The sequence below is a fragment of the Plecotus auritus genome (genome assembly GCF_963455305.1).
Source record: "Plecotus auritus genome assembly, chromosome: 4".
Lineage (NCBI taxonomy): Eukaryota > Metazoa > Chordata > Mammalia > Chiroptera > Vespertilionidae > Plecotus > Plecotus auritus.
Window position 1 is genome coordinate 4,812,250 of NC_137775.1, and position 25,262 is coordinate 4,837,511.

The window sequence follows — 25,262 nt, forward strand, 5'->3', positions numbered from 1 at the left end:
GTCATCCTGCTGGCAGCCGCAGCTCCGGTGACGGGGCCTGGGCCTGTTCGCGGAGCCTTGCAGACCCCGAGTCTCCCGAAGAGCCCCCTCCGCCGCGTGCAGCCAGCCCTGGGAGGCGCCCCCGCTGGCGTACGAGGCTCACGGGAGGGGGGGCCTGCTGGGGCCTTCGATTCCCTTCCAAGCCTGGGTTCCAGGGAGCCCCTTCCCCAGGCGGCTCCACAGCTGGGTGCTTAGGGGAGCAGGCGGGACCGGAGGGGAGATGGGAAATGCTGGGAAACATCGGCTACCACGCAGCCTGCCTGCAGCGCGGGGCTGTGGGCACAGGAACAGAGGCAGGGGCTGGGGGCAGGGACAGGGGGCAGGGGGCAGGGGCAAGGACAGGGGTGGGGGCAGGGGACAGGGGCAGGGGCAGGGGCGCGGGAGGCGGGGGGCAGGGGCAGGGGCAGGGGCTGGGGGCTGGGGGCAGGGGCTGGGGGCAGGGGACAGGGGCAGGGGCAGGGGCGCGGGAGGCGGGGGGCAGGGGCAGGGGCAGGGGCAGGGGCTGGGGGCTGGGGGCAGGGGCAGGGGGCAGGGGCAGGGGGCAGGGACAGGGGCAGGGGGCAGGGGCAGGGGCGCGGGAGGCGGGGGGCAGGGGCAGGGGCAGGGGCAGGGGCTGGGGGCTGGGGGCAGGGGCAGGGGGCAGGGACAGGGGCAGGGGGCAGGGACAGGGGCTGGGGGCTGGGGGCAGGGAGCAGGGACAGGGACAGGGGCAGGGGCAGGGGACAGGGGCAGGGGGCAGGGGGATGGGGGGCAGGGGACAGGGGCAGGGGCAGGGGCGCGGGAGGCGGGGGGCAGGGGCAGGGGCACGGGGGGCGGGGGGCAGGGGGCAGGGACAGGGACAGGGGCAGGGGCAGGGGGCAGGGGGCAGGGACAGGGGCAGGGGGCAGGTGGATGGGGGGCAGGGGACAGGGGCAGGGGGCAGGGACAGGGGCAGGGGGCAGGGAGCAGGGACAGGGGCAGGGGGCAGGGGGCAGGGACAGGGGCAGGGGGCAGGGGCAGGGGCAGGGGCAGGGACAGGGGCAGGAGGCGGGGGGCAGGGGCAGGGGCAGGGACAGGGGCAGGGGGCGGGGGGCAGGGGCAGGGGGCAGACCCAGGCTGGCACTGGGTGACACTGAGGTTAGGGCTACTCGGGCCCTGAAGGAGCCTGAGCAGGTGAAAGCCCCTCGGCCGAGCCCACAGGAGGGGAGCGGACATGGAGCGGTTCTCCCTAGAAAGCCGCTGTTTATTGTACAGAGCCCCCTCAGTGTGTTGATCTGAGAGAAAGAGGAGAACTGCTCTCCGCTTACTCTGCATTCATGGGCTGAGACGGGCATGTGCGCTGCCTGGGAGCGAGCCTGCCGCCTCGCGCACTGGGGCGCTGCCCACCCCGAGCTCCGCGGCCAGGGCGGAAGCCGCCGCCTAGAAGCCTGGCCCGCCCACAGTCCCTGGGCCCGAGGTTTTGGGGCGCTTTCTCTTCTTGGACCCCTCGGAAAAGCGCTCCCGGTGGGAGGGCCCCAGTCCCCCCAGACATCACTTGGCCCGCAGCGGGTGCCAGCGGAAGGACTGCGTGGCGCTGTCTCCGAAGTCCCACGTGGCCAGAGGAACGGTCACCTCTCCCAGGAACACCCTCCGGGCGAGCGTGCCCACGTGCCACACGGACACCTGCAGCCGCCGGGTCACCAGCTGGGCGAGCTCCACCTGGTACTGCGGACGGAACAGAGGTCAGCGGGGCCTCCCTGCAGTCGGGAGTGGATGTCCAGGAAGAGGCGGGGAGAGGGCCCCTCCGCCCCTCCGCCTCCCCCTGCCCGCCCCCCCAGCACGCTGCTTAGGAAACCCTGCCTCTCAACTTCTAGAGCCCCAACTGTCATGGGCACTTTCCTCAAAACGGGCGGCAGGCCGCTCCTACACCCCGGATCTGGCACCCGGCCCAGGATGTGCGAACCCCCAGCGAGCTAAACAAATGGTAGCTGGAAAGACTGATTTCCGCAAAACTCTCCATGATCGGCTTCTCCTGGGAAGACTGTGTCCGGATGCTCCGAATTTACACTAGATCAGGGACACTGATTCTTTTCACCGTCTCCGGGAAGTTTTCCGGGACCACCAGAGTATTCACAATATGCTGGGTAAAACCAGTGAGATTCCGCGTGCATTTGAAACAAGTTAAACTTTAAAAATCAAATTGTACAATTAAATATGTATCTAAAATGTAGTCCATCCTCAATTTGATCTCATTTCATAAAAATGTAAAATACGCATCCACCTCTCTCTAGCAGAAAACACCTTAAGGAAACGGAGAAGCCGTTTTAGGTGTCCACTTGGAACGTGTGAGGAGACGGATCTTTGCAAAGTCCTTGTAGCAGGTCCCTGAGCAAAGGTACCGAAGGCCGGTCTCCTGGGGCTGATACTCGCGTGGTCCCCACAGCAGCATCTCAGGCCCCGCCCACACCTGCTGAGTCACGGCCTGCTTTTCTTCGTAGTCCCCTGGGGATGCCTACGCACATCAGTTTTGAGGACAGCTAGTCCACCGTGGGTTCAGTAAGCCTCAGTTTCCCCGTTGGCAGATGGGGAGTCTAACCCTCAGCTCAGGGGGTAGATGAAGCTCGCGGCCACAGAAGGGGCACAGAAGGCAGCAGCAGGAATATTTAACAAATGGGCCGAAACCGGTTTGGCTCAGTGGATAGAGCGTGGACTGAAGGGTCCCGGGTTCGATTCCGGTCAAGGGCATGTACCTTGGTTGCGGGCACATCCCCAGTGGGAGGTGTGCAGGAGGCAGCTGATCGATGTTTCTCTCTCATCGATGTTTCTAGCTCTCTATCCCTTTCCCTTCCTCTCTGTAAAATATCAATAAAATATATTTTTAAAAAAAATTTAACAAATGGGACTTGGTGCCAGCCGCCGGGTGGCCCCAGCTGGGAGTCCATAAATGCCCTTCTCACCGGGAAGCCAAGCCAAGCCCTCCCCTTTCCAGTCTTGGCACACGGGGTCCCGGGCCTTCTCAGCCTCCATGGATACATTTCCGTGAGTCTGGACTGTCCTTCCCGTTTGGGGCCTCCCACACTTAACCTGCGCACCCCACACATCATCCCCTCTCCCTCCTCAACCCCAGTGTGCGGAGTCTCCCCGCATCCCTGCCCTAAACCACAAATCGTGTTTAGCACCAGGGAAGGTGAAAACCCAAACACCTCCTCTATCCGTTTTGTTTCTTAAAAGAAGGAGAACCCGGGTTCGCAATAAAGGGGCACTTTTGCGGAGGGTAACCCTGCCGTGGAGGGTGCAGGTGCCCTGCCTGCGAGTGCCTCTCTGAGAGTTACAGACACTCGCCAGGACAACCTGGTTGTGGAAGCTGAGAGGCAGCCAGGTTCTTTTCCACGGTTTTCTCGGGGATCGTTCATGGACAGTCGCACGGACTCTGCCCTTTCCCCACGCGCAGGCTGAAGGGTGATGGGGCGGCCGTGCCCCTGACCGCCAGCCCCGCGGGGTGCAGCAGCGTCTGCAGTCCTGTTTGACTGACTCAGGCTTCGGAGGAGCCTTCGTGGACTCTGGCCCCGGGCCCGCCCGCCGCGGGGAGACTCAGCAGGTGAATGTTTGCCCGGGGAGTACCTTCAAGGTCTCCTGGAAGGTTGGGTCCACCGTGTTCCTCTGGACTCCCGTCTTGCGTTTGCCCTGGGCCGACCTGTCAGGCAGCAGATAGGTCTTCACGTACCTGGAGGAGACAGGGCGGGTGAGGCTCAGGGTGAGGAGGGAGCGGGAATCTTTGCCCTGCCTGCTGCTGAGTTGGGCGTTGATAGGAAGGGCTCAGGGGCCGCCACGGACAGTGAACGATGCCATGCTGGGGACACAGCTTTTGTTTACAGTCTGCGGCCAGCACCCCTGGAATGTGTCTGGGTGGGTGATGCTGCCTGCTTTCCCCAGGCCGCACCCCTGGAGTTGATGCTGCCCACCTGCCAGGATCGGGGGGGCGGAGGGGCTCCAAGGGGGGCAAATTCTTGGATCTCTGGATGCAGAGGCCACGAGCCAGTCTGTCCTCCCCACCTGTCACTCCATCCAACCCCCCACCCCACAGAAAAGCGGACATGGGCAGTGCGTGCTCTTCCCTTGCGGGGCCTCCAGCCTGTCCTGTTGACGTGCGGACCAGCCCTCTGCGGACTCTGGGGCTGCAGCTTAGCTGGCGGGGCAGCGGGGCAGCGGGGCAGTGTGACAGGCCACCTCCACCAGCACTCTGCCCGCCCCTGAAACCCTGTCCTAGGTTGGTCCCTCTACCCAGGTCCTGAGACTTTCCTCCCTGGCTCTCTGGCAGCTTTGTCCATGGCAATGACCCCCCCTTGACCAGGCGCACCTATTCCCATAGGCTAGGACAGGGGTGGGCAAACTTTTTGACTCGAGGGCCACAATGGGTTCTTAAACTGGACCGGAGAGCCGGAACAAAAGCATGGATGGAGTGTTTGTGTGAACTAATATAAATTCAAAGTAAAGGAGCGGAGGGGAGAGCAAGAGAACCCTCCGCTCTTTCGGCTCCGCGGGCCGGATAGAACAGCCGAACGGGCCGGATCCGGCCTGTGGGCCGTAGTTTGCCCACGGCTGGGCTAGGAACAGGCTCAACTCCCCCAAAGCAAAGAGCAGTTGCCCTCCCTTGATCTGGGTCCCCCCTGGAACTCCAGGCTCAGCCTCTTCTTCCCTGTCAATCAAAGTTCTTGGGAAAGGACTCCAGGTCGCAGGCACCGATCCTCACTGTTCACTTTTAACTTGTTGATTATCAGATCCCACACGCATAAGTGAGGATGTATGAAATACACCTGCATAGCTTAAAGGACTAAAATAAAATCACAGCCATGTATCTGATTGTTTTATGATGTTAAGTCCTGTTTCCTCACTGTTCTTCGGACAGGTTGTTCTATTACTGAGACTGAAGGATTGACATCTCCAAGGATTATTGTGGAACTGTCCATTTCTCCCTTCAACTCTGTCAGTTTTTTGCTTCATATGTCTTGATGGGCTGTTAATAGTTGCATAGACATTTATATTTTTTTGTATCTTCTTGCTGTATTACACCTTTTATTAGTATACTAGAGGCCTGGTGCATGAATTCGTGTGCCAGTGGGGTCCCTCAGCCTGGCCTGCGGGATCAGGCCGAAACCAGCTCTCTGATATCCCCCCGAGGGGTCCCGGATTGCGAGAGGGTGCAGGCCAGGCCGAAGGACCCCACTGGTGCACGATCAGGACTGGGGAGGGATGCAGGAGGTTGGCCAGCTGGGGAAAGACCACGGGAGGGCTCCGGGACATGTCCAGCCCGTCTCGCTCAGTCCCAATCAGCCGGACCCCAGCAGCAAGCTAACCTACCAGTCGGAGCATCTGCCCCTGGTGGTCAGTGCACATCATAGCGAGTAGTTGAGAGGCCTTAGCATGTCATTAGCATATTATGCTTTGATTGGTTGAACAGACAACTGGATGGCCAGACATATAACATATTAGGCTTTTATTATATAGGATAATGTCTTTTATCCTTTGTAAACGTGTTGATTTAACTTTGATACTAATATAGCCACCCTTGCTCTCTTTTGGTTACTATCTGCATGGAATATCTTCTATTTGTTGGCTCTACAGTGAGTCTCTTATAGATGACATATAGTTGGATCCTATGTTTTTACCCATTCTGCTGATTTCTGTCTTTTGATTGGAGACTTTGATTCATGTACATGTACAGTAATTACTAATAAGGAGGTAGTTATTATATACTAGAGGCCCAGTGCATGGATTTGTGCACCAGTGAGGTCTCTCGGCCTGGCCTGTGGGGATCGGGCTGAAATCAGCTCTCCAACATCCCCCAACGGGCCCCGGATTGCGAGAGGGCCATTCTCGGGTGACACATCCCAGAATCAGGCTCCCTCCTCTCTGGTTCTGGGTGCACACCTGAGAACCGCAGCTGCCAAATCATCACAGCTCAGCAGCTCCTGTGTTGAGCATCTGCCCCCTGCCTGGTGGTCAGTGTGCATCATAGCTACTGGTCAGAGTCTTCCCTCTGGTGGTCCTTGTGCGTCATAGCTACCGGTTGGATGGTCGAACAGTCAGATGGTCGCTTAAGCTTTTATATATATAGATTAGCACTTTGAATACATTGGCCTGCTGGCTTGTCAAGTTTCTGATGAGAAATCTGCTGAAGATCTTGAGGATTTGCTTCTCTCTTGCTGCTTTCAAGATTCTCTCTGTCTTTCAAAAGTTTGTTAATACTATGTCTCAGTTGTGGGTCACTTTGAGTTCATCTTACTTGGAGTTCAGTGGGCTTCTTTGGTGTTTATATTCATGTATTTCATCAAATTTGGGAAGTTTTCAGCTACTTCTTCAAATATTCTCTCTGCCCCTTGCTCTCTCTCTTCTTATGAGACTCCCTCATGCTGATGTTGGTCCACTTGATGGTGGCCCTCAGGTCCCTTAGATTCTGTTTGCTTTTCTTCGATCTTTTTTCTTTGTTTTCCTCAAACCCAATAATTTCTGTTGGCCTTTCTTCAAGTTTACTGCTCCCTTCTTCCATCTGCTCATATCTGCCTTCAAATCTCACCAGTGAATTTTTCATGTCAGTAATTGGAGTTTTCAGCGGCAGAATTTCTTTTTGGTTTCTATTTAGGTTCTCTCTCTCTTTATTGATATTTCTACTTTGTTCACCCATCATTTTCTTCACTTCCTCCACATCTTCTTCTACTTCTTTGAGCATCTTTAAGATCATGTTGCAAAGTCTTTGTTTAGTAAGCCTGTCATCAGATCTTTTTTAGGGACAGTTTCTGTTAATTTATTACTTCCCTTTGAAGGAGCCATACTTTCCTGTTACTTTATATGTCTTGCTATTTTTGTTGAATACTGGACATTTGTATCTAATAATGCGTTAACTCTGGAAATCAGATTCTCCCCCTTCCCACGGTTTTCTGTCTTTTGTTACTACTTCATTGAGCCTGTGCCAAAGATAAGCCTGAGATGTAAGCTCAGGTTTTTTCCTGAGCCTGTACCTTTTCCTGAGCATGCATGTTTATTTTCTAATTTTTCTTGCTATGCGGTTACTTTTGAATGTCCTCATCTGTAGTGTCCGGCTTCCAAGAGGGAAAAAAATAAAGAATGGAAAAGGGAGACAAATGAGGGGCACTGGCCCTTACAAACCCCGGAAGTTACAGCAGCCAGAGGGGGAGCTAGTGCAACGCTGGGAGGAGATGGAGCAACCATGGCCGTGTGCCTCTTTGCCTGCGCCTCTGTGATCAGAAGTAGCAATCAGCAACCAGAGGACAGATCCCTCATCTCGGGAGGAAAGGGTCCTTTTCGCCCTCCCTGGCTCCTGAAAGCTGAGTGCAAGCTGCTCCGGGAACACGTGTGCAGCTGCCCGCCCAGGCCTGGAGGTGGAGGGTGGGTAGCTGCTACTGTGCTGAGAGCCGGAATGGACGGATGCTAACGCCACTTGACCCCGGGAGCCTTCTGCTGCAAGTCGCCAGCCTTCAAAGACTGCAGTTACAACAGCTGCATCAGACAGATTCTGCCAGGCAGTTATTGTCCGTGTGGGCAGAGGGGTTCCTGATGCTTCCGATGACAGGACGTTCACAGAAGGGAAGCCCTGAGTGGCTGACGCTGTATAAATAGTTGCTTGTCTTTGTTACTCATCAAGGAAATGCATGTTAAAATAACGTGACACCATTTCACAGCTATCAGTTGGAGAGAACTGTAATCTGTTTATAGATTGTGTGAGACAGGATTTTAATTTTATTTTTCAAATTTTCAGCACCATTTATGCATTGACTTCTAATAGCCCCTTGATGGTGTAACTTCCCGTAGATGCTCAGGTCTGAGTCTGGACTTTTGATTCTGCTCTGCCAACCTGCTTACCTAGCCTCGCACCAACAACGCACTGTCGGAGTTACTGGAACTTCATAATGGCTCTTGGCGTATGTCTTTTTACTTTTTGTTCTTTTTCTCACGACTGTGTTGGTTAATATGGACTTTCCCTATCAACTTCAGGATTAATATGCCTGTCATCTTACGTCAAAAAGCAGACCAACGCCGAAACCGGTTTGGCTCGGTGGATAGAGCGTCAGCCTGCGGACTGAAGGGTCCCGGGTTCGATTCCGGTCGGGGGCATGTGCCTTGGTTGCGGGCACGTCTCCAGTGGGAGGTGTGCAGGAGGCAGCTGATCGATGTTTCTCTCTCATTGATGTTTCTAACTCTCTATCCCTCTCCCTTCCTCTCTGTAAAAAAATCAATAAAATATATTTAAAAAAAAAAAAAAAAAAGCAGACCAAGGAACTCACGGGTTGCACTTCTTCTTCCTCTCCTCTCCGTAAGCAAGGTTCTTGCAGGCCTGAATGCATATTTCCAAAGAACGGGTTTCGAAGCAATAGCGGATGGCAAATTCTATTTCTCCAGTGACAGCAGCGTTGTCAAAATTGCCAACCTCCGTGCACGTGCTGTTAATGCTAATTAAACTTCCCTGAAATAAAAATGAGAGATAAAGTAAATTACTTCACAGTTCATCAATTCTTTCGCAGTTCTGATTTCAAGATACCAGATAAATCGAAATTCACACGGAGCACACATCCTGACTCACATGAAGTTAATAGCTAGAGTTTAGTTCTTTGCCAACGTAAGTCACCACAGATTCTGTTCTAAGGAGAGGGGAACCCTCAGAAGCTCCTGTCCTGCCCAGATCTGGGCTTTGCCTAGCAACAAAGGTTACAGAATCTTATCCTTTAACACAAATCATGGGGGATACAGCAGACTATCTCCTGTGTGATTCTGCAAAGATAAGTCTCAGAGGACAGATAAGTCCGTGGCAGGAGGAGCCGAGGGAAAGGCAGAAGAGTGTGGGGTTCAGTGCCGGGGGTCGGGGTGAGGGGGGACAGGGCAGAGATCTGGGTGTACGTGCAGGTTCTGCCCCTCATTAGCCGTGTCAAAGTCCGAATGGAAAAGTTAATACTGGTCTCCCAGGGTTGTGGTGGGGATGAGTGGAAGGTAATAAAGTATGGAAGGTATGCAGTCAAAGACAACCATACACCATGTTGACATTCTTTTGGGTACCTCCATGGAAACCAAAACCCCCTCCTACGTTAGGGCCCTGGAAGCTGAGATGGTGTCGGTAAGCTGCGTGAATGGATGCCTGGTAAGCTGCGTGGAATGGATGCCTGCGCCTAAAAGACAAAGCAAACTGCCTCAGCATTTGCTTAAATACTTGCCACCCTTGGCCTGAAACCACTCTAGGGCTGACTCTGAGACAGGAAACTCCAATCGCTTTCTCCTTCAAATCCCCAGGTCATTCCTCCACACTGTGCACCGCCCTGGAAAGAAACTAAGCAGAAAGCCTGGCTTTCTCTCTCTCGCTAGAGAGAGATAAAAACCAAACCAGCTCCTCAGAGGGCCCGAGCCTGAGCTAACGAATGCCAAGAACACCACCAACTCCACCACACCCAGCCCCTGGCTCTGAAAAAGGCGACCTGCCTGCCAGCACCCACACCGCCGTTCCGATGGAAAACAACTAAAAATTTCCAGGCTCTGCAAGGCACGCGTGGAGAGGGGCGGACAGATCAGGCTAATGGGTGGGGAAGCTTGGCCCAGCTGTGAGCGGCTTCGGAGATGCCCAGGGGCGGGGGTGAGGAGGGGAGGGGGGGCGAGGAGGGGCGGGGGGCGAGGTGGGGTGGACAGAGGTGCTGAGAACTTCTGATGATGAAACTGGCATCATCGCACGCGCCACTCAGGCTGCCAGACTGAATCGTATCAACCGACACTTCTGCCAGGAACAAATGGAACTCGGGACAAACAACAGACACTGTTTTAAGGCATCGCAGAGCCACCACGTCGGCCAGAGCGCGGTGCGGTGAGCCTGACACGCCATCCCTCCCCTTTGCGACGACGTTTGTCCGTGCCAACGCAGGGCAGGGCTGCAAGGAGAGGGCGCCCTCCCCTTTCTCTGAAGGTCACAGCTTATCTCCTGTGACTGCAAGCCAGGCCCAGCGCCCTTGACTGTGACAAAAGCCGAGGCGCCGGCAGAAACCACAGCTACCCTGGAAACCTCCGTGCTGGTCACCAAGAGCAGCCGAGGGCATGACCGCAGTGGCTCAGACGGCGGCCGGGGAGCCAGCGAGCAGTCTGTCAGCTGGGCCAGGAGGTGGGCTCCGGAAAGCCACTCGGTTTCACAGGCCCAGCAACCCCGTGGGGGAGCACCAACAGCCTGGCTCCGACTCACACGGCCCCTGGGGGTCGACTCAGAGTCCTGCAGGTCCCCTCGGAGAACCCGTTTGTGCGTGATAACACCATCCCTGGAGGAGATGCTGTGAGAGGACTGGGCGGAGGCGCACCTAGCTCAGTAGTTAGCACACAGTAGGCTTTCAGTAAATGGCAGCTCTGATGAGGATGAATTCAACCTTCCCACAGATGTTTACGGCGTGCCATTTGAGGGTCGGGCACTGCTCTGGCGCTTGGCAGGTACAACAGACAGTCAACACCAGGCGAGCCAGCTGCAGGCCGTAGAGGGTGATAAGAGTGTGTATGGGGAGCAGGAGAGGACAGGGGAGAGCGGGGGGCTGACCTCCCTGAGAGGTGACCTTGGAGCAAAGACTTGGAGGAAGGGAGTGAAGGAGCTTGGTGCCTGGGGAGGGGACAGCCCCAGCAACGCCCCAGAGCAGGCGTGAGTCTGACTCGGTCCCGGGCCAGTGAGAGGCCCGTGTAGTTGAGTGGCGTGAACAGAGGGGAAGGGGTAGGGGTGGGGGATTAGCTCATGTGGGGCCCGGGACCATTTGGGGTGGGTCTCTGCCGGTGTGGGGGTTTCTGGGCATAGAGAGCCGTGGCTCCGGCCCGGGGAGGAGCTCAGGGTCCGGTCTGTGGGGCCTGGGCAGGTCGGGGAAAGCTGCGCCTCGGGCTCTCAGGGAAGGTTCAGCCTCGGGATCCGGCTTAACAGGCCCAGGTTGGCCGGGTTCCCGGGTCCCTCGTCGCCTGGGCCAGAGGCAAGCCCGGGGGTCTTAGAAAAGCCTTCATCAGAGGCCACCCCTGTGGTCTCCCTGTTTCCATCCACACAGGCTTCAACCCCAGGAGAGAACGTTCTAGAATCTAGAGCAGCCTTGGGCAAACTACGGCCCGCAGGCCGGATCCGGCTGTTCTATCCGGTTCTCTTGCTCTCCCCTCCGCTCCTTTACTTTGAATTCATATTAGTTCACACAAACACTCCACCCATGCTTTTGTTTCGGCCCTCCGGTCCAGTTTAAGAACCCATTGTGGCCCTCGAGTCAAAAAGTTTGCCCACCCCTATTCTAGAGCAACCCTTGCCTCCCTGGCCCTCGGGGACATGTTTCCTCAGGACCGTGATCTTTCTGAATTAGTCTCAGGTGCACGCCTGGCCCTGAGGCTCTGAGCGCCCCCCAACACAAGCTGCTGAAATGCCCCGGCAGGGCCACCCCAGCGCACAGCCTGGGGGCATCCAAGACGCAGAGGGCCAGGCCCCGCAGCCGAATGCGGCCCCCGCCTGCCCGGCTGCCCTCAGCAGGAGCGGGGAGGGACCCGCCAGAGGACTGTGCGAACCGCATCTGCGTTTGAGAGCATCGTGGCTCCTGACCAGCGTGGATGCACGGACGCGGTTGGGAACTGGATGCAGACACGGGCCTTCTCCCCAGGCAAGGGCGCAAGGTGCAGCACCCTGGGTCCCGTTCCAGGAGCTGGAATGTGAACCAAGAGCTTGGTTTCCAGAAGCTGAGTTCTTAGCCACAATGCCACGCCACGAAATCTGCTTTCATTGCATTCGCCGAGCAATCCGGTGAAGTAAAAGGAGCAACTCTGAGCCCAGCTGGGGGGGCAGCTCAGCCGCTGAGCATCCATCTGGGACCAGGAGGCCGCTGTTTTGGGTGCAGGTCAGGCAGAGGCTCGAGCCCCAGCAGGGGGCGCGCAGGAGGCAGCCGGTGGATGGTATCTCTCTCATCAGTGTTTCTCTCTCTCTATCCCTCTCCCTCCCTCTCCCTCTAAAAAATCAATAAAAACGTATTTCTTTAAAAAAGAACAACTTTGATACTCACTTCCTTGATGAGGACTCTGAAGTTTAAAAGTTTTCATGATTATTTCAGATCAGTTAGTGCAGTGGTCGGCAAACTCATTCGTCAACAGAGCCAAATATCAACAGGACAACGATTGAAGTTTCTTTGGAGAGCCACATTTTTTAAACTTAAACTTCTTCTAACACCAATTCTTCAAAATAGACTCGCCCAGGCCGTGGTATTTTGTGGAAGAGCCACCCTCAAGGGGCCAAAGAGCCGCATGTGGCTCGCGAGCTGCGGTTTGCCAACCACGGAGTTAGTTAACTAAAAGGCTTCGACTGTAATTGAGGCCTCAGGACCCCTCATCCAAGGATCTGTTACAGTATACCACAATTTTAGGCATGAAGTGAGCATTTGCTTAATGCTTTTAAGTAAGAAAATGAGTATATAAAAGGCGTGCCTATAAACAGACACTACGTTTAAAGCAACCCTGAGAAAGGAGAGAAAGTTGGAGGAATAATCTGACTTCAAGACTTCCAACAAAGGCGCAATAATCCGGGCAGCGTGGCACTGGCGTGAGGATGGGCAGCGATCAGTGAGCAGAACGGAGCAGTGGTCGCCAACCCGTGGGCCGAAAGCTTGGGGGCTGCTGGACAGAGAAGCCAGAGAAAGACCCACACTTTTCCCAACGGAGCCACCAAAGTCAACGGAGAAATGAGAGGTGTGGGTTTCTGGTTTTTTTAAATAAATGGTGCCGGAATAACTGAGTGTCCGTAAGGGAGAAATGAACCTCCATCTCTGCCTTACACCATCCACAACAATGAGTGAGCTGGATCAAGACCTATACATAAAAGCTCAACTTTTATAACGCTTCTAGAAGAAAACGTAGGAGAATATGTTACAATGTGTGAGTAGCCAAGACAGAGAAACAGCCATAAAAGAAAAATCTGATAAACTTGGTCGAAATGAAAAACTTCTCATCCGAAGACAGCATTATGTGTTACTAAGTCCTCTCTGTCTATATGAACATGTTCACGCTGAGGCGATGTAAGAAAGAAACGCCATCGGCGAGAGGGAGGCTCCCCCCAGCTCCCTAGCTAAGTCAACGGGACCCCCAGGCGCTCTCTCTGCTCCAGTTCATTCCACAAACAGCACTCGCTCCCACCCCGGCCGACCAAGCCAGTCCCACCCCCCCGCCCCTGTGTCAAGGCTATCGGACAGACTCACCCGCCTCGAGCCTCCTGAGAATGAAATGCTGGGCGCTGGGTGGGCTGAGAGACCTTCTTGCTTTGAAACAGGGTTAGTGGAGCATTTGGGACTCTCCTGGCTGAGAGGCATCAGGATATCGGGTGCGCTGACCTTCTGGAAAAGGGAACACAGGATTAAGCACGGAGTCTGCACCCCAGTTCACTTTAAAAAATATATATATTATTGATTTTTTACAGAGAGGAAGGGAGAGGGATAGATAGTTAGAAACATCGATCAGCTGCCTCCTGCACACCCCCCACTGGGGATTTGCCCACAACCAATGTACATGTCCTTGACCAGAATCGAACCTGGGACCCTTCAGTCCGCAGGCCGACGCTCTATCCACTGAGCCACACCAGTTAGGGCCCCAGTTCACTTTTGTGCACATGTGGCGACTTCCGTGAGTACAGCCTGCATCTATGACCGATGGCAGTAATGTGCACACCCCATCAGGCGCACTTCTGGTTGGGCAAATGCCTACACACACACACACACACACACACACACACACACACGCCTGCGCGGCCCTGAGCCGACATCACCCACCAAGCCTTGGGTAGCCACGACCAGTATGGGTGGGTTACTAGGGATTAGTGAAGTCTTAAAGAAATGGCCTTGATAATGACCCTGGCACTTAATCACACAAAATGTAATATTCACTGGACAGGCAGAGTTTTAGCTCAGAAAAAAAGGGAAAAATCCAAATACATCTCTAAATCTTACACGACGACTCTTTATGAAAAGTGGGTACTTTTATAATGTATACAGCTGGGCTCTCCAATATGGTAGCCTTTAGCTGTGTGGCTATTTAAATCCAGGTTCTAATTAATTGATATCAAACAAAATTATTAAATTCAGCTCCTTGGCTGTCCCAGACACATTCCACATGCTTAGCAGCCACGTGAGGCCGCGGCTGGGACGGTCCACTGGACGGTGCGAGGACAGAACAATGAACACAGTGGGCAGATGGGGAAACTCTTCTGGCGGAAGATGCAAAGGTTTCTGAATCGAGACTTCTTTTAGAAGTAGGACTTGAAAATAGCACAGTCACACCACAGTCATAATTTTCAGGAATGAAAAGCTAAGTGAGAATTTGGAGAACAAATAAAGAAAGAGATTACCTCCAAATTACTGATTTTGCCCTCAACTCGATTGCATCGGGCCTGTGTTAAGCAGCACCATGTCCAACCCACCACCCTAAGTGCCGGGGGCAGAGAGAGGAGGAGCGAGAAGGAGAAGGAGGAGAAGATGCAGAGGCTGTTCTCCGCGGTCTCCCTCCCCAGCAGGAAGTAGACACACAGTTGAAATGGAAAGAGGAGAGGGAGGGCTGATGCCAGAGGGGCTGGCCTGGGCGTCAGTGGGACTATGCGCGGGTGTGCAAGGCTGGCTTCTAGGTTAGGGCCCTGGGAAACTGGTAGTGAAGCATCAGTGCACATATTCATATTTGAAATTTTTGGAAAGTGATCCTGTTCTGAAGCTCCACCCATTTTGATGGACTAAGGAATGCACTGTGGCCTGTGGTGTCACCTGCTCCCCAGCACATTCTGAAGGACGTGGATGCGTTTGTCAGGTCAGCACCTTATCGAAGGGAACACGGCCCAGAGAGCAGCTTGTCCGCTCCCCCGCCCCCCACAGTGACTTTTTAACGTATTTCCACAGCTACCTCGTTTGGGGCAGATCACGGAGACAATGACCGCCTGCCTGCGTGAGGCCCGCCCTGCGCAGAGGCAAGGCTAATGGTCTATGTGCTGAGGGACCAGTAAGCACTAGGCCTGCTTGACAGAGCGATGGACCCGCGCAGTGTGCGTGCTTGGGATGTTTGCTGATCGCAGATCAGAGAAGGGAGAGCCGCCCTCTGCCGCCGCCGGGACTGCATCTAGGGTTGCCCCCTTTTTTTTTTTTTTTAGGAATAGTTTATTTTATTTTATTTTTTAGAGAGAAAGAGGAACAGAGAGGAAGAGAGCAAGAGAAACATCGATATAAGAGCAAAACATATATCGGCTGCCTCCTGCACACTCCCTGCCGGGGATCAAGCTCACAACCTGGGCATGTGCCCTTGCCTGGAAATGGCACCGGCAACCTCCTGGTGAACGGGAGGACGCCCAACCCACGGAGCCACACGGGCCAGGGCTGAGGGTTGCCTTTCAACATAAACACTCACTCGGGTACCAGAAAAGGCCCAGGCTGGGCTCGCCCAGGAATATCTGCTCTGAGCCAAGCTACGTCCCCGCTGAAAAGTAGACCACCTCTCCGGGGCCATCAGCGAGGTCACTGGTCCTTCAGTCTGGGGGCCAGGTGCTTTGATGGCTGAAACCCAGCGCCGCCGCCTCCCTTCTCTGGCTGGTCAGCCTTCCAGGTGCCGCCGGCAGGTGGGGCCCCGGGGGTGGGGGTGGGGTTCTTTAGGTTTCAGGTGTCCATGAGAAACGTCACAGAGCACCAGGCGCACAGAGCGAAATAAAGTCTTCTCTCCACCGCTGTCCACGGCCCCGCTCCTCAGACATAGCCCCTCCTTACAGAGTTTTTTTGTTCCTTCCTGGTTAATGGGTGTCTCCTTTTATGGTCAACCTAGGTCACCCACACATTAGCAGGATGGACAGTCAGATGCCCCGGGATGCACAGGAGCCTCACAGGAGAGGTGCGAGTTCACGTCCTGAAGCAGCTGGTCCCGCTCACGGGGGGGGGGGGGGGGGGGGGGGGTCTCTGCAGGGACATTTCAGAGCATGTCGCTCCTCTAAGTGACCCGGAGGGCGCCCTGCCCTGTTTTCTCAGTCATCCTCCCGGAGTCAACGTGGCCCTAAGAAAAGTGGCTACTGTGTCTGCGCCTCGCCGTGGTCGCCTGCACCGTGGGCGACGACAGCCCTCACCCAGACAGAGGGCACGGCGCTGTGTGGCGACGAAATGGGGGCGTAACTTTGGTGAGCTCCCCGGCCAGGGCGTGTGGAACGGCCGTCTGACCAGTGTCCTGTGTAAAGTTGTACCCTTTAGAGTTTAACCCAGTAATTATTCAGCGTTTGTAGGTCATGCCATGCGTGGCACGCACTTTGTAAACACTGGCTAAGGTGCTCTTTAACACATCCGGGCCCTCAGCCTGGCCGGTTTGGCTCAATAGTTGGAGCATCGGCTCTCGGACTGCAGGGTCGAGGCTTTGATTCCCAGTCAAGGGCATGTACCTCGGTTGTGGTTCTGTCCCCGGCCCTGGTGGGGGTGCTTTCAGGAGGTAACCAATCGAGTCTCTCTCACATCAATGTTTCTTTCTCTCCCTCTCCTCCCTTCCTTCCATTCTCTCTAAAAAAAAAAAAAAAAAAGCCCTAACCAGTTTGGCTCAGTGGATAGAGCGTCGGCCTGTGGACTGAAGGGTCCCAGGTTTGATTCCAGTCAAGGGCATGTACCTTGGTTGCGGGCACATCCCCAGTGGGGGGTGTGCAGGAGGCGGCTGATCGATGTTTCTCTCTCATCGATGTTTCTAACTCTCTATCCCTCTCCCTTCCTCTCTGTAGAAAATCAATAAAATAATTCCCCAAAAAAGCTAAAAAAACCCACAAACAAACAACAAAAACAGCACACCCATGGGAAAAGTATCCCCGGGTGAAGATTCAATAAACAAACAGAAAACCAGCCACCCCCTCACTCAGGTGAGGTGGGGACAAAGACGCCTGCAAAAAGTTGTGAGCAGGTCCAGCCAGAGGGTGGCAGCGACCTGGACACTCACTCGCGGGACGGCGTCCGCACAGCGGGAGCTCAGAGCCGTGCCCTCCTCTGCCTCCTCCCTCCACCCGGGACGCCCCCCTCCCATCTGACAACCTTAGGATTGCCCGCAGGCTTGTTCCAGGGGCACAGGCAGCAGGGAGGATGCCACGAGTGCCAGGCTGTACCAGCATCCCAAAGCCAAAGCTACCCGCGTGGATGCCTGGGCTGCCGTGCCGCCGCAGTGACGCCAGAACTGGAAACAGGCAGGCCCACCAGGAGCTGTGCCTCCCCCAGCAGTGCTGTGGCCCCTGCGGCCGCTCTACCCGGCCGGCCCTTCCCACCACGTTACTCCCCCGGCGTCTCTTGGCCCCGGTCCTCTTTAGTGGGTCAGCAAGAGTCCGCCCGGGGCTATTTTAAGGATTGAAAATTGGAACACACCTGTAAGGGCTATGCCCCTGCCCTTGACCCTGAGTTCGCATCAGAGAGGCTGCGCCCACCCAGGCGAGGAAGAGAGTTATCTGGGCTTCCAGAATCACCTTCTGAGCCCTTTCCTTCCGTGGAGGCCCATTTGTGCCCCGGATGCAGGTGGGGTGTATGCGGGAGACGTTAGGGGATGGGAATGCAGGATGTGCGAAGCTGTCTGCTCCTGGCTCCGCCTCGGTGAGCTGTGAAGCTGGGCAGGTTGGAGAAACTCGGGGAACCCCAGGCACTTGGAACGAGGCTGAGCCCTTCCCTGTTCTGAACTGTTTTCCAAACTGACCTTGATTTTGACCTTCATTTGGCCCGGCCTCCAAGGAGAGGCACCTAGGACTAGGTTTGCAGACTGCCCAACGCTTTGTTATAAAAGAAACGGAAATAAATAAATAAATAAATAAATAAATAAACAAACAAACAAACCTGGACCTCTTAAGGTAATATCTATTTTGTCTATACTGAATAATAATAAGACAAGTGAAGAAAGAGGCGAGACTTAGTAGAAAAATGTGGAGGGAGCAGAATGAAGGAGAATGTTGGAGTTCATGCTAAGGAATTTTAACTTTTTAGCAATAAGAAGTTGGGAGTCAGCCCTGACTGGTTTGGCTCAGTGGATAGAGCGTCGGCCTGCGGACTGAAGGGTCCCAGGTTCGATTCCGGTCAAGGGCATGTACCTTGGTTGCGGGCACATCCCCAGTGGGAGGTGTGCAGGAGGCAGCTGATCGATGTTTCTCTCTCATCGATGTTTCTAGCTCTCTATCTCTCTCCCTTCCTCTCTGTAAAATATCAACAAAATATATTTAAAAAAAAAAAAGAAGTTGGGAGTCATCCGATTTAAATTTTGACTAGAATTTTTAAACTAAGACTGTACAAGTAGAAAATACTCACCTCTCAGAGTCATGTAGAACTGATTTCTACTTCCAAATCTTAAACTTGTTAGTGATCGGAATAAGTATGTTTCTTCTTCTTCTGTGTTTATAAGATGTAACTATCATAGAATTAGCTGGTCTGATTTACCCTACCTCATTTCTGCATCATGGATGAAAAGTTTAAAGGTACAACTTATATTTTAACTTATAAACCTTACCATATAGATAATGTACTCTAATATGCACAAGTTGAATAAATGTGCTCATTAATTTAAAAAAATAAAATAAAAAATAAAAAAATAACAAATAAATAAAAGAAACGGAACCCCTAGAGGAAGGCGGGTCCGGCTGCCCGCGCCCGGCGTACCCTGCTGGTGGCGCTGATGGCAGTGTCGCTCTGGCTCCGCCTCTCCGTCCGGCTGGCGCCCAGCCTGGGGCCGGTGCTGAGGAGCTGCTTGTCTGAGGTCATGTCGTTCTGGGACTTGGAGAGTTCTAGAAAACAAGACACGGGAGGTGACAGGCAGGCACGCAGACCTGAGGAGCCCCCCTGGGGGACTCTCTCAGCCACACGGGAGGGGAGGGGCCCGGGTGCCAGGAAAGCGGGTTAATGGAGGGGCCAAGGGTGGCGTGTGCCCAGCACCCAGCTCCGGGGCCCGGGGGTAGGGGGAGCTCAGACAAACGGGGATCTCCAGACACGGCGTGCTGGCTCGGGTCAGAGGAGCGGGAGCCTTGAGAGGTGACCCCGTGACACCCCTCTGTGGGCCGAGGGCCACCGTCAGGGCGTCAGGGCGGGAGTTACAGGAAGATCTTCTGACGCAGGTGGCTCTGCCTCCGGGCCACACGCCAGGCTGTCCAAACGCGAAGACGGGAGCCCCAGCCAACAGCCGGTGTTTTAGGGGGCCCTCCCCAAGATTTTATTTATTTACTTACTTACTTACTTATTTATTTCAGAGAGAGGAAGGGAGAAGAGAGAGAGACATCAATGAGAGAGGATCATTGATCGGCTGCCTCCTGCACGCCCCCTACTGGGGATCAAGCCCGCAACCCAGGCACAAGCCCCCGACTGGAATCGAACCTGTGACCCCCCAGTCCGCAGGCCAAGGCTCCATCCACTGAGCCAAACCAGCTAGGGCCTCCCCAAGATTTTATAACCAACTGCAAGTGAGTTTGACTTTTGGAAGAGAGGCGTCCTTGTAACTATTTCAATAAGCAAAACCGGAAAAGATGGCTTCACATGTTGGTTTGCAAGGTAACCGTGGTCTGTCTGGGAGAAGGGTGAGTCACAGCTGTGAGAGGAGCCCCCTCCGAACCCCTGCTCCTCCCCGGATCCCTGCGGCTCTCAAAGGACAACCTGGAAGCTGTCTTTAGAGCAGCGGCCCACTATGGCTGGTGTCACTTCAGACTTCCATGTGGCCACATTTAAAAAAGGAGAAGGTGCCCTAGGCCAGCCGTGGGCAAACTACGGCCCGCGGGCCAGATCCGGCTGTTCTATCCGGTTCTCTTGCTCTCCCCTCCACTCCTTTACTTTGAATTTATATTAGTTCACACAAACACTCCATCCATGCTTTTGTTCCGGCCCTCCGGTCCAGTTTAAGAACCCATTGTGGCCCTCGAGTCAAAAAGTGCGCCCACCCCTGCCCTAGCCGGTTTGGCCCAGTGGATATGGACTGAAGGGGCCAGGGTTCCGGTCAAGTGCACATGCCGGGGTTGGGGGTTGCGGGCTCGATCCCCAGTGGGGAGTGTGCAGGAGGCCCAATGCGGGGTGTGCAGGAGGCAGCCGATCAATGATTCTCTAGAATCTTGGATGTTTCTCTCTCTCTCTCCCTCTCCCTTCCTCCCTGAAATCAATAAAAATATATTTTAAAAATATAAAAAAGGAAAAGGTAAAATAATTTTAATACTATACTATATCCACACATTGCTCAAATATATAATTGATATTAAACTTACTAATGAAATTTTAAACTTCGTTTTGAATGCTAAGTTTCCAGAATCCGGTGTGTTTTTACTCTTAATTCAGGCCCCACATTTCACGAGCCACCTGTGGCCGTGGCTGCAGCTACTGGACTGGACAGCACAGCCCACGCCCCCTCTGGTCCCTGAGGGGCGCCGTGAGCATCCTTATTCTTGGCTATTTATCAGGGGTCCCGCACGCACTGCCTGAGGCAGGTCTCTTTTCTCTAGAGCAGCGATGTCTCATGACACACGTAAACTAATTACTAAAATTCTGTGGCACACCAAAAAACACACATTTTTGGCCGATCTGACAAAAAAGCTGTAATTCTGATTCAGTCCCACTGGATGGCTATAGTTGTGTTGCTGGTGTCATTGCTTTTTATTTGACAATCTAAGGGAGAAGAGGTCGGTGCCCCTGCCTTTGGGGTGAGTGCTGAACGCAAGGCTCACCCCAAAGACAGTGAGATTTCCATCTTGGTTGCGGCACACGGGTGGAAAACTGCTGGGCTAGCGGACACCCCACGTGCCCCCAGCCCGGCGCCCACCTGCCCACCTGCCCACCTGCCCACCAGGTGTTTGGGGCCTGTTCACTCTGAGAGCAGCGCCATCCACACGGCTCTCAAGTCTGCCATCCGGGCTTGGGGGCAGCTGGAAAGGTCCCGGCACCCACAGGTCCTCAAAGTTAGTGGCACATGAGACCCAGCCTGGACTCACAGGGTGTGAGAGGCCCGGGAGAGGTCCCCGAGCCTTGCGTTCAGCACTCACCCCAAAGCCCGTTCCTTCCTCTGGTCTATTTATGTTCACAGATGGGGAAGGGGGGGCGGGGTCTGTGGGATGGGGGGCCCTTCTGAAGCCAGTCAGGTTCTCATGAGGCTTCTGATGGGCGTGCAAAGGAGAGGAACAGGAGCCCAGGTGGTCCTGAGCCTATGTCCCCCTCCCCCTCCGAGGAGCTGGCTGAGGTCCCTGTCCCCCTCCCCCTCCGAGGAGCTGGCTGAGGTCCCTGTCCCCCTCCCCCTCCCCCTCCGAGGAGCTGGCTGAGGTCCCTGTCCCTCTCCCCCTCCCCCTCCGAGGAGCTGGCTGAGGTCCCTGTCCCTCTCCCCCTCCGAGGAGCTGGCTGAGGTCCCTGTCCCTCTCCCCCTCCCCCTCCGAGGAGCTGGCTGAGGTCCCTGTCCCCCTCCCCCTCCGAGGAGCTGGCTGAGGTCCCTGTCCCCCTCCCCCTCCAAGGAGCTGGCTGAGGTCCCTGTCCCCCTCCCCCTCCGAGGAGCTGGCTGAGGTCCCTGTCCCCCTCCCCCTCTGAGGAGCTGGCTGAGGTCCCCGGAAGGGCAGTGACCATAGAGAGGGCAGAGTGACTCATTTCTTCCTGCGGGTGGGGCGGGCGTCACTGGCGCCAGCAGCCACCAGAGGCCGTCATGCTGGAGCAGCTTCTGCAACTTTAGGCCACGGTCCCCTCGGCCACCACCCCACCCCCACCACCCAGGATCAAGCCCTGAACCCAGGCATGTGCCCCTGACTGGAATCGAACCAGATCCCTAGGCACCTCTGTAGGAAGCAGGCAGCCAAGAGGATCGAGAAAGGTGCAGGCAACGTAGCCCAAAGCCAGAGAAACAGGAAAGCCGCCAGGTGCTCCCTGCCTCCCCCCCCAGACCCCCCGCTCCCCCCCCACCCCACCCCTGGGCCGGCCCGTGGGCCCAGCAGGAGAACGGGAAGGGGCTTGGGGGACGGGCATCCCCAGGGGCTCAGGAAGCTGAGTGTTGTGTCCCCGCCTCAGGGGGAGGGGGAGGGGTCCTGTGAGCAGCAGCGCCTGGACAGGGGGAGGGGGCGCGGGTTGGGGGATTCAGTCCATGTCCCGGGGCAGAGACCGGAGCTGCTGGAGTCCCCCCAGGGGTTGTCCTATAACGATGACCTGGCCACCATGGGCACTAAACTGGCAAATCTCAAACGTGTGACACACGATCGGGCAGGCTGTGGGGCGTGAGCACGCCCAAGGCGCCCGCATGTGGGTCCCCGTGGAGGGCCAGCGTGGCTGGACAAGATGAACTGTGATCCTGCCTCTCTGCTGGTTGGGCTGAGGGACTGCAGGGTCCGAGTCAACGCTGAGGGGAGTCCAGAGTGGCAGTGCGGGGAGGGGTCACATAAGCCACAGGATTTGGGGAGAGGCTGTGCATCTAAGAAGACTGCAGAGCCCAACCAGTGTGGCTCAGTGGTTGAGCATCAACCTGTGAACCAGGAGGTCACAGTCCGATTCCTGGTCAGGACACATGCCCAGGTTTGGGGCTCAATCCCCAATAGAGGGTGTGTGTGCAGGAGGCAGCCGATCAATGATTCTCTTCCATCATCGGTGTTTCTATCTCTCTCTCCCTCTCCCTTTCTCTCTCTGAAATCAATAAAAATAAAAAATAAAATAAAATCAAGGAAGCAGAGAAGTCCGCTGCGTCAGTGTCAGGGGGAGAGGAGCCGCTGCTGGCGCCCCAGAGCCTGGCTGATGGACGGGGGTGTTTTGAAACCTCCAAGCTCTATTAGCAAAAGGCCATGAAATTGGGCTGCTCCCCCTTCTGAGCGGAGGGGACAGACTGTCACATGACAGTCACTTCTGTGCTGATCTGAAAGCGGCTTTTACGTGATCGTCTTTGGGCTACAGCTCAGAAGGGCTCGTGGGAAATACAGAGGAATGATTAAAATAAAACGATAAGCTTGTCTCGGGCCAGGTACCTCACGGAGACCAGCACAGGCCGCTGCAGAGAGAGGGGCGGGGGGAGGGGGGGCAGGCAGCAGTGAGAGAAGGGACTCGGAGACCCCAGCCCCAGGAGCCCCTCCAGACGCCTGGCCCGCTCCGGGCAGCTCGGGAGGCCGAGACCCGGCCTGCTCTTGGATTTATTTTAAGATAAACAGGAAGAAATAGCTGAGCAGAAAAAACACTGAAAGAACAAAACCTCTAAGCAGCAGGCTGGGTTCCTTGCAGGGAGCATGATTACTGCTGACTGAAGAACATCCGTTTACTGAGGAGAAGAGGAGACCAGCCAGCCCCCCGGCACAGGCAGGTCGGGGCTCCGCCCGCCTGAGAGGCCCTTCTGGGTGACTGGACCCTCTCGCCCTTTTCCTGCGGGTCCTTGGCAGGGGCTGGGCTGAGGACCAGCTAGCTGTGAACTCCCGGCCCCCGGGGTGCTGCTGGGGCAGGTCTGCACAGGATGGGAGAAGGGGAGCCTCTGGCAAACCGGAGGGTCCCCTTCCCCAGGGACCCAGAGGCCTGCTCTGGGGGTGCAGGGTGCAGGCCCAGGAGCCCGGGCTTTCCTCTGGGGCTTGGCGGCGCGGGTAGTGCTGGGAGAACACGGGAAGGGACATCCACTTACTTTTCATGTGGGTAGTAACAGACAGAAACAAGTTTTCCACCGACTTATTAAATCCTCTACACTGACCAAGTTCCTGCAACTGAAACAGAGACAGAGGAGAGAGAGGCAGTTATGTTTGAAGACCTGTGCGGGCCCCAGCAGCCTCCCGGCTGCCAACCCCCAAACCCCGGGAGGTGTGTGCTGTGGGTGCTCGGTGGGTGTGGGTGCTCGGTGGGTGTGGGTGCTCGGTGGGTGTGGGTGCTCAGTGCGTGCGGGAGTGGGTGGCTGGTGCATGCAGGTGTGGGTGCTCAGTGGGTGTGGGTGCTCAGTGGGTGGCTGGTGCATGCAGGTGTGGGTGCTCAGTGGGTGTGGGTGCTCAGTGTGTGCGGGAGTGGGTGGCTGGTGCATGCAGGTGTGGGTGCTCAGTGGGTGTGGGTGCTCAGTGGGTGTGGGTGCTCAGTGGGTGTGGGTGCTCAGTGTGTGCGGGAGTGGGTGGCTGGTGCATGCAGGTGTGGGTGCTCAGTGGGTGTGGGTGCTCAGTGGGTGTGGGTGCTCAGTGGGTGTGGGTGCTCAGTGTGTGCGGGAGTGGGTGGCTGGTGCATGCAGGTGTGGGTGCTCAGTGGGTGTGGGTGCTCAGTGGGTGTGGGTGCTCAGTGTGTGCGGGAATGGGTGGCTGGTGCATGCAGGTGTGGGTGCTCAGTGGGTGTGGGTGCTCAGTGGGTGTGGGTGCTCAGTGGGTGCGGGAGTGGGTGGCTGGTGCATGCAGGTGTGGGTGCTCAGTGGGTGTGGGTGCTCAGTGGGTGTGGGTGCTCGGTGGGTGTGGGTGCTCGGTGGGTGTGGGTGCTCAGTGGGTGGCTGGTGCATGCAGGTGTGGGTGCTCAGTGGGTGTGGGTGCTCGGTGGGTGTGGGTGCTCAGTGGGTGTGGGTGCTCGGTGGGTGTGGGTGCTCAGTGGGTGTGGGTGCTCGGTGGGTGTGGGTGCTCGGTGGGTGTGTGTGCTCAGTGGGTGTGTGTGCTCAGTGGGTGTGGGTGCTCAGTGCGTGCGGGAGTGGGTGGCTGGTGCATGCAGGTGTGGGTGCTCAGTGGGTGTGGGTGCTCAGTGGGTGTGTGTGCTCAGTGTGTGCGGGAGTGGGTGGCTGGTGCATGCAGGTGTGGGTGCTCAGTGGGTGTGGGTGTTCAGTGGGTGTGGGTGCTCAGTGGGTGTGGGTGTTCAGTGGGTGTGGGTGCTCAGTGCGTGTGGGAGTGGGTGGCTGATGCATGCAGGTGTCGGTGCTCAGTGGGTGTGGGTACTCAGTGGGTGTGTGTGCTCAGTGTGTGCGGGAGTGGGTGGCTGGTGCATGCAGGTGTGGGTGCTCAGTGGGTGTGGGTGTTCAGTGGGTGTGGGTGCTCAGTGGGTGTGGGTGTTCAGTGGGTGTGGGTGCTCAGTGCGTGTGGGAGTGGGTGGCTGATGCATGCAGGTGTGGGTGCTCAGTGGGTGTGGGTACTCAGTGGGTGTGTGTGCTCAGTGTGTGCGGGAGTGGGTGGCTGGTGCATGCAGGTGTGTGTGTTCGGTCATGCGGGAGTAAGTGCATAAATGTCTGGAGTGGAGAGGGCCCTGTCCTCCTGAGGGACAGGTATCCTCTTTACTCAGCTTCTCTCTGAGCTTTGACACCACAGTAAAGGAAGGAGCTTTACCGAGGGGCTGTTGACAAGGTAACAATGACCT

The 25,262-nt window shown here is 55.9% G+C and overlaps 1 protein-coding gene across 1 annotated transcript in view; it reads right to left on the reverse strand.

Annotated features, from left to right (window-relative positions):
• Positions 1-1,244: 1,244 nt before the first annotated feature.
• Positions 1,245-25,262, reverse strand: part of SYTL3 (synaptotagmin like 3) — a 46,605-nt gene continuing 22,587 nt past the window's right edge. The window contains exons 6-11 of the mRNA XM_080663327.1: positions 23,581-23,659; positions 18,645-18,769; positions 13,227-13,361; positions 8,298-8,476; positions 3,619-3,721; positions 1,245-1,722 (exon numbers count right to left, since the gene is read on the reverse strand). Coding sequence (XP_080519453.1) covers positions 1,549-1,722; positions 3,619-3,721; positions 8,298-8,476; positions 13,227-13,361; positions 18,645-18,769; positions 23,581-23,659 — 795 coding nt within the window. The 3' untranslated portion in view covers positions 1,245-1,548. The remainder of the gene's footprint in view (positions 1,723-3,618; positions 3,722-8,297; positions 8,477-13,226; positions 13,362-18,644; positions 18,770-23,580; positions 23,660-25,262) is intronic.